At 39.3% G+C, this 8,296-nt stretch overlaps 6 protein-coding genes across 6 annotated transcripts; 3 read left to right on the forward strand and 3 right to left on the reverse strand.

The window, feature by feature from the left end:
- Positions 1-283: 283 nt before the first annotated feature.
- Positions 284-1,073, forward strand: JH06_3489 (putative proline synthetase associated protein; the record flags this gene model as incomplete). The annotated part of the gene is made up of 4 exons (XM_014672066.1): positions 284-364; positions 395-720; positions 752-884; positions 912-1,073. 4 exons carry the CDS (start codon positions 284-286, stop codon positions 1,071-1,073), a joined length of 702 nt encoding a protein of 233 aa, XP_014527552.1.
- Positions 1,074-1,226: 153 nt separating this feature from the next.
- On the reverse strand, positions 1,227-2,372 carry JH06_3490 (glucosidase 2 subunit beta-like protein; the record flags this gene model as incomplete). Its single annotated transcript, XM_014672067.1, has 7 exons — positions 1,227-1,359; positions 1,387-1,515; positions 1,546-1,672; positions 1,703-1,994; positions 2,026-2,122; positions 2,152-2,214; positions 2,245-2,372. The coding sequence occupies 7 exons, from the start codon at positions 2,370-2,372 to the stop codon at positions 1,227-1,229; spliced, it is 969 nt and encodes a 322-aa protein (XP_014527553.1).
- Positions 2,373-2,545: 173 nt separating this feature from the next.
- JH06_3491 (putative GTPase) lies at positions 2,546-3,753 on the forward strand (the record flags this gene model as incomplete). Its single annotated transcript, XM_014672068.1, has 7 exons — positions 2,546-2,682; positions 2,713-2,864; positions 2,896-2,996; positions 3,027-3,247; positions 3,278-3,433; positions 3,465-3,682; positions 3,713-3,753. 7 exons carry the CDS (start codon positions 2,546-2,548, stop codon positions 3,751-3,753), a joined length of 1,026 nt encoding a protein of 341 aa, XP_014527554.1.
- Positions 3,754-3,800: 47 nt separating this feature from the next.
- On the forward strand, positions 3,801-4,643 carry JH06_3492 (nitroreductase family protein; the record flags this gene model as incomplete). The annotated part of the gene is made up of 5 exons (XM_014672069.1): positions 3,801-3,911; positions 3,942-4,092; positions 4,124-4,423; positions 4,453-4,591; positions 4,628-4,643. The coding sequence occupies 5 exons, from the start codon at positions 3,801-3,803 to the stop codon at positions 4,641-4,643; spliced, it is 717 nt and encodes a 238-aa protein (XP_014527555.1).
- A 59-nt stretch (positions 4,644-4,702) lies between these two features.
- JH06_3493 (peptidyl-tRNA hydrolase) lies at positions 4,703-5,103 on the reverse strand (the record flags this gene model as incomplete). Its single annotated transcript, XM_014672070.1, has 3 exons — positions 4,703-4,895; positions 4,925-4,994; positions 5,025-5,103. 3 exons carry the CDS (start codon positions 5,101-5,103, stop codon positions 4,703-4,705), a joined length of 342 nt encoding a protein of 113 aa, XP_014527556.1.
- Positions 5,104-5,195: 92 nt separating this feature from the next.
- On the reverse strand, positions 5,196-5,831 carry JH06_3494 (hypothetical protein; the record flags this gene model as incomplete). The annotated part of the gene is given in 3 exon segments (XM_014672071.1): positions 5,196-5,321; positions 5,337-5,496; positions 5,536-5,831. The coding sequence occupies 3 exon segments, from the start codon at positions 5,829-5,831 to the stop codon at positions 5,196-5,198; spliced, it is 582 nt and encodes a 193-aa protein (XP_014527557.1).
- Between the last annotated feature and the right edge of the window lie 2,465 nt (positions 5,832-8,296).

The raw sequence follows: 8,296 nt of genomic DNA on the forward strand, positions 1-8,296 counted from the left end.
AATAGAAACTCTGAGGATAGTCGACTACGAACAACGGAAATGTCCGAAAGCCATATCACAGCATTGCAGGATTTTGAAACTTCTATTGGAGGAGCAACCACATCTGACTCGTTCTCAGAAACTTATAGGATACAATGCAGAAGTCGAAGATGTTCTTCAGCAGAAATCGTCAGTGATCTCATTCGTTGATGGTGAATTTTATACAAGATTGTTTACCATTCAATAACAAGTCTTTTCAAACAACGATTCGACATCATCAAGGACTTCATTTTCCTTTTGACAAATGGCTGAGACTGTTGTTACTCGTTTTACCGCGCTAGCTAAGAGAGTCACAGAGCTTTCACAACAATTAAATCGTACTGTGGTAAGGGATGGAGGTTTCTTTAACAAATAGCCTCGTATTGTAGCTGTAAGTAAGAAGAAGCCTGCCGAGAACATTCAAGAACTTTATGATTATGGCCATCGTGATTTTGGTGAGAACTATGTCCAAGAGCTGATGGACAAGGCAGAAATCCTTCCCAAAGACATTAAATGGCATTTGATTGGTCACCTTCAGAGTGGAAAGTGTAATCAGCTTCTTCGCAAGATTCCTAATCTTTGGGTGATAGAAAGTGTGGATAGCATAAAACTGGCTGAGAAACTGAATTCTGCCTGTTCTCTTGCTGAGCGTAAGGATCCACTGAATGTCTTTGTTGAAGTTCATACAAGTGGTGAAGAATCGTTTGGCATGCTGTATATGACTGATTGATAGAAAGAGCGGTTGCCTTCCTGAGGAGTTTACCTCCCTTGCTGAGTTTATTCTCTCGGAATGTCCGAAGTTGAGACTCATGGGTTTGATGACAATTGGCAAGTTGGATGCTCCTCCCGAACCCTATTTCACGGTTGTGCTAGTGGAATGGATTGATCGTTAGAAGTTAATTCAGCTGCGTGATTCGTTTGTCGAGAAGCACCCTGAGGTTGGCACATTGGAACTGAGTATGGGCATGTCTGGCGATTGGGAGACTGCTGTGAAGATGGGTAGTACAAACATTCGTGTTGGTACTACAATCTTTGGTGCACGTGTGTACAATTGAGGTATACCACTGTACCAGGAATTCCTGTTTGTAACAAATAAGTGATCGAACTTCTTTAGCTCGTAACAAGACACTCCAAGATGTCTCTACCATTTGCTTTGTACACGCATAAGGGGTTTTGAAAACCATCTGATAATTGCACATACCATACTCCTAACAATCATAAATACTACATTTACAAACTCGAAATTCAACAATTTGACCTTCTCTTCCACACTCATACAGTACCGCCGTATGTCGAATACTTCCATCAATACACACATCTTCTCCTTCATAGGTTTGAGTTCTAAAATGACCTCGATTAACTAAATACTTCCAATGGTCCGGAATATCAATGTCTTCTAACCATGCATTCTTACTCCCGATGAGAGTCTGCTCGAATGAAGTATCGTCATTTAAGACGATCTTCGCTGCATCTGCTTTGGATCCACCCAAGCTGACACTTCCAGTAAGTCCAAAACTCTTATCTTACAAGTCATTGCGTCGTCTCCATGTTTCTGTCTGATTCGACTTTTGAACGAGATAAGCAAATGGACAAAATTCAATAGAATACATCTTGTTATAGTAGTTGGGAGTTCCTCTTTTCATTTCCTGTTCACCTACCAATGAGAACACAAAAATACCGATACCGAAGGGTTGAGAATGATAGCACTCCAAAATCAGAGGCAAATACTGAAGTCGATCCCCAAAGAGTGATTGCAAGTGCATCTTGCTTTTGGTACGAAGAAACTCAGAAACAGTCTCAAGAGCTTCAATTCGTTTCTGCAAATAAACGAACTGGTTACGTTGTCGTTCAGAGAGACGATGATTAGCATGGTACTTTGATAAAATAGACCCTGATTCTGATTTTAGGGATTTCAAAAGCTTTGGGATTGATTTAATAGTTTCTTTTAAAGGGATTGCTTGTTTGCGACCTTCTTTCTGAACATGAACTGAACACCCAAAACTCTACTTGCTCATCATAAATAGACTGTAGGTTCAGGATTGTAGCAGCATTGCGTTCATCACATTTATTCGTCCATTGAGTACGGATGGAATCTGCTTCATCTCTAAAATGAAAAATCAATCGAACTGATACGAACAGTCACAGCAGTCACATAATCCATCATTGACAAACATACTCGCCAATATACGCTGATTTCTATGCATGATCCTATAATGAATATCGTACCCATCCTTTCCAATCTCTTGCTTACAAACGAATGTGTTTTGGTTGCACACGTAGGTCTCCCATTCATCACTTCCGTCCTCACAATCACAATATCCGTCATTGACTCTCGAAGAAGGAATAGTCTTCATTGTTGAGTTACATACGAATGCGATGGATGTGCAAAGCAAAAGGATTCCAACAAGAAACCAAGATTGTTTCATTGTTTTTCGGATTTGATCACACGATATACGATTAATTGGGCATTCGGCAATTAGGTGTCGTATGAAAGGGGCACCGAATCAGGGCTTGTGACGAACTCAAAATGCGGTACGGACAGATCGTTCTGGGACCTCCTGGTTCTGGAAAGTCCACATATTGTAGTTTTCTACAAAAGTACTATACAGCATCGGATCGGAAGTGTATTGTTGTGAATCTGGATCCTGCAAATGATAATATAACGTATATATGTGTCTAAAGTGGTTTTCGTAGATATGATTGCAAAGTAAACATTACAGAGCTGATTTGTTTGGAAGATGTGATGACAGAATATGATTTGGGGCCGAATGGAGGATTACTGTTTTGTATGGAATTCTTACTGAAGAATCTAGAGTGGCTATATTCTCGATTGGACGAGTTTCCGAGTCTGTGCTATTACCCTGAGGTAACTTTCAGATTGCTACTTGCTCTTTGACTTTCCTGGACAAGTGGAACTGTTCACAGCAAATGACAACATCAAGTTGATCCTTAATGACATGGAAAGACATGACTATCGCGTTTGAGTGTCAGTTGTTATTGAATTATAGCTTGTTGCAGTCAACTTAGTTGATTCATTTTATTGTTCGAATCCAGAAGTGTTTATCTCAGCGGGACTGACTTCACTCATTTCTATGATCAATCTGGAGATTCCAGCAATCAATGTGCTTTCCAAGGTGGATTTAATCTCAAAATATGGTACTGTTGAATACGATTTGGACTATTACACGGAGCTTCCAGATATGACACGGATGTTGTTTAGTGTGGATCGGTAGAATTTGCTAATGTGCCTGATCTGTAGTCAGAATTGTCATTGTAATGAAGAGACTGCTACGGGAGAGGCTATACAAGAGACGACTGTCGGAGAAGGTACTGGAGAAACTGAAGAAGTGGTGCAGAATGATGAAGAGGCATTTGTAAATCGACCTAAGGATCCATTCCAACAGAAATATCGAAAGTGAGCCAATTTTTACAGTCGTTAGTCGAAGACTCTACTGGATGCTGTGCGACATTATTGATGATTATGGCCTTCTTTCCTATGTGCCTCTAGATATCCAGTCACCCACAAGCTTATCAAAGATTGTAGAACTAGCTGACAAAGCCAATGGTTTCTCTCTGTATCAATATGTAACACAGTCGAGTGAAGTTGATCCCGAACTCCAGGTATACTCCAAGAATGACTCATCCTACTACGACATGGTTGATGGTTTGTTTTTGTGGAAGAGATGAGGGATAGAAATGAATGAAAAGTATGCCCAAGGAGAAGATGACTTTTGATTCCTTGTTTCTTTTCATAACTGAAAGATCATACTTCATTTGAAACAATGGATTTTGAGTGCATGAAAAAGATTGTAGAGGACCGGCACAGTGTCCGAGTCTTTAAGAAACAGGAAATCCCGGAGAACGTGCTTGAAACTATTTTGGGCTATTCTCTTGTATTTTTCTGAGTTTCGTATCATTATAAGCGATGCCCTACATCGATGAACACGCAACCTTTCAAGATGATTCTGGTTCGGGATGAAGAGAAGAAGGAACAATTGGCCTGTTGTATGGATGAGGGAAATGACATGACAGTCCGAACAAGTGCTGCTACGGTAGTTGTGTGTGCTGATCAGGGTTTTGTAAGATGCGTTTGACTGAAGAGTAGATCCTGTGAAGTCTGTAAAGGAATTTGGTCAGTACGTGTTTTCGAGTGTAGAGTCTCCTAAGGTGAAGAAGATGATTCGTTATGGTCAGTATCACTCATGCTTGTTACCGTTAGCCTTCCTCATGTACTACAAGAATTCGTTTTTCTCCTTCTTCTTTGGTTGGATCCTCGACTTAGCATTTGCGATTTACCGTCTTTTCTCTGCATCGCCTGCTCGACTAACGACTCAGGCATGGTCTTATCAGCAAGCTTCTTTCCTAATGCAAGATTTGGTTATTCTTGCTGAAAGCAAAGGAATCAGTAGCTCTATCTCTTTATTTGTTCCCTAGGCTCGTTAATTATGGAAGGTTTCAAGGAACAGCAGGTTCGTGAGTGTCTCAAGTTGCCTAAGCGATATCAGATTGCGGGCATTCTTTCGTTTGGATATGAACCAGATAATACATTAGTAAAGCCTTCGGCTCGTTTCCCGTTTGGTAATCGTTTTTTGGGGGGATTATCGAATAGATTCGATGATTTTTGACGGTACATGGGAAAAGTCATTCTATCGTGTTTGTTATTCACAACATGACAGCAATCACACTACTTTAACAACCTTAAATGACGAAGGAGAGTTCCATAAGCGCTCTTTACATATGGTTTTGTAGCAATTGCGGTAATGATATTCTCTGGTTGTTCTTTCCACATAATGTGATCGATTTTTCCTTCGCTTAATTTACAATCGATATCCAATAAATCAGCTTCATCCTTTGCTTCGAGAACTACCTTATGCATCCTACGCTAGAATATACACTATCAGTTTACCTATCCAAGTCTTCACAGTATGCCTGAACATTTGGATCCTTGCGAAACGTCCAAATGGCAGAAGTAGAGGCTTTGGATCAATCCACTCTAATAAACAAACCATGACACCCCTGAGCAATGATTGCTCCAAGATTCCAGGTTTTACTCTTGATGAGATCCTTCACTTCATTTCGCTCCATCTTTTCAAACCTTTCTCAGGATAATGTATTGGACGTAAGGATCACTGCTTTCCGTCATCACCAGACAAGTTGTGATTCCAAGAACAAACACTTCACTGCATTCGGTTCAACACATCTTCCACAAAACTGTGATCTTCATCTAACCATCGACCTTGTACAATAGCTAGATATCCCTCCAATAAAGCCTTCACATTATGTTGTAGTAAGTAAAGTCGAGTCTATATCTCAATTACAGGTCTAATACTGACACTATCACTGCACTCACAAATAAAATTGCAAAGAATTACCATTGACCTCCTAGAAGCTTCAAAATCCAAGTCACTAGTTTGATCACTTAATATGGTGATGTTATTGACAAGAATTTGAAGAATTCCAGAGTCGAAGAGCTGCTGACTACAAGTCCCTCCAGCTATATTCATCCAGCAGAACAACACCTCCAGTTTGACAAGCATATCATTGTTGTTGGGGTCAGTATAAATATTCAACAAAAACGATAACAGTCCTAGCGGAATAAGTTTGGTAGCATATACATCATTCTCAGCAAACATATTCCCGAGACATTCTAAAATAGCCTTGGTTGGATAATTTGCTGCGGCATCGAATTGACTCGTACGTGAGGCATCCACGGCGTTAGATAATATGGTCACCAGACGAATAACGACATCTAGTGTCAGCAACCCAACAGTTCCATCATTATTCTCCATAATCGACAGACAGAACTGCAACATATCATTGATGATTCCTGTATGAAGATCAATTTGTTTCGGAAAGGAATCCACGATTCGAATAAAGAGACCAAGAATAGTCTTCACTTCACGAAGACGCGACTGTGAGGAGCAAGAAAGCGAAGAAAATGCATTCTTCAGGAGAAACACGCAATTCTCCATAATATCTTGATTTAATGAATACTAGTACTCAGAGTGATAGAAAGATAGGACCTTATTTAGGACCCCGAGAATAATCTCAACAATACGATTAGAAACGAGAATATTCCTACACTTCTCTTCACCACAGAGATTACCCAAACAACCAATGATCATTGGAATATACACTTTATCATTGGAGCACGCCAGTTGATTCAATAAGATGGGAGCAATTCCTGAATACATCACTTCTCGCGTCTATGGGATTGGTCTTTATCCAAAGAGTTACCTGTTCCTCGTTTCCGGTTGCTAGATTACTCAGAATCCAAACACATTCCAACTGGATTTTGGAACTATTAGATTTCACTCCCTCAACAAGAAATGGAATAATTCCCGAAGAAATGACCGTATCAATAGGCAAAACCGACTCTATCCTAAATATGGAAGATAATATCTACTCATTGTGAGAGCACTTCGAATAGCAGTAAGTTCTTTCAACTTGCTCTTGATATCGCCTTCTTTGATGGACTGGCACATAGGGATAAGATCCTATGGAATCAGAATACAGGTATGCATACATTCGAAGAGACAGATTGGCTATCGAAGTCCATTTTATCGTTTTCCAATTATTGTTTATAAAGTAATCTTTGGGATCCTTCTCAAGCAATAGTAGTCAAGTGGTAAGATAGGTCCCTGCCACGGATCAGGCCCGGGTTCGATTCCCGGCTATTGCATTCTTTCTTTTAGGAGATGATATTGATCAAGGATATACAAGAGTACTCTCTTGCAATTATCATGGAAGTGGTATTGGAATGCTATATGATCGACGGATATATTATAGTGAATGTCAACAAGAAAACTCGATTACTTAATTGCATGTAGCATATTTAAGTTCAATAGCATTTAACTCACTAATAAAGAACTCATCTTGCTCTATTCCATTCTTGAACCTCAATTCCTCTGATCTGGCATCACCTGCCAATTCATCAGCTCCTTCGATAGCAGTCTTACCAACAGCAACAGTGGTACCTGCAGCAACGACAGCAGCAGTAGTAGCACCTAGGGCAGTATTTGCTAGTGCACCAGCAGCAACAGCAGCAACAGGACAAACAACTATAGCAGCAGCACCTGCCAGTCCAAGACCAATAGCCCCTGCAATCTTCCATCCCTTTTTCTTTTTTGCTCCTTTTATTTCCTTTTTTTGTTCAGCAAGATCCATTTCAAACACTGTCACGAGATTCCGGATTATGCTTTTACCATACACGAACAATTCTCCAGGTCCGTATAACTCAGTCTTGATACTGTTCCACGATTGGATATTTCTTTGAATTGACGTCGTTGCACTTTCCGATATGAGCACCGCATTACTGACCTTCGTTAAGCATGTGTTAATATCTTCCAACATTTCGCTGGCTTTGAATATATTTCCAAGTGTCTTGTTCACATCATCTAGAATGAATACAGTCAATCATATCTACTATTCACTGATTTCGATTTCACCTTCGTAAAGGAACAGGGTAAATGAACTGTTGTCACATTGGGAATATCTGCAATGAATAGAAGAAGATAATAATACTTGAAAGAGTTAATGAATGAGGATAATAGAAACTCATTCCCTTTCCACTTGATGAGATTGAAGTAAGACAAGTCAGATCTATGAATGATGAAGAGAATCATCAAAGACTCTTCATTGACAAAGAACATGAATCTTTGTCATCTCCTTGAAGAGAACAACTTCCCAAACTGATAGATCGAAGACTTCGAAGATCTATTCATGATTGATTGATTGAATCATACTCTCAATGATAGTATTCATTGAGAATATGAATGAATTATCTCCTAGTTCAATTGATTTCAGTTTAGGAAGATCTGATGATTATTGAATTGAATGAATATGACTCTGAACAATGAAAGATGAATAGCTGAAGTTCATTGAAGGCATTCCAATTTCACCAATCTTGATTGTTTCAAGAGAAGGAAGTTGATTCAATTCGAACTTTCCAGCATAATCACTGAAACTGAAACAACCAATTTCAATTGATTGAAGAGAAGGACATGAAGTGATACTGAAAGACTTTGATGGATCATTTCCCTTTCCTTTCTTTTGAGATGTGAATGAATTCTCTCCAATCTGAATAGATTTCAAGAATTCTTTGTCTTTAATAATGAACTGTTTAACAGATGAGAAACACTCATTTCCAATGACAAGTGATTGTAAATGAATCAATGAATCAAGACTGAATTGTGTCATTCTAACTCCAATTCCAGATTGAATGATAAGATTTGATACAAGAACATCGATTTCATTCATTTGACTATCAGTTTTCACA

This window comes from Blastocystis sp. subtype 4 (assembly GCF_000743755.1).
Source record: "Blastocystis sp. subtype 4 strain WR1 chromosome Unknown seqid_0115, whole genome shotgun sequence".
NCBI lineage: Eukaryota > Bigyra > Opalinata > Blastocystidae > Blastocystis > Blastocystis sp. subtype 4.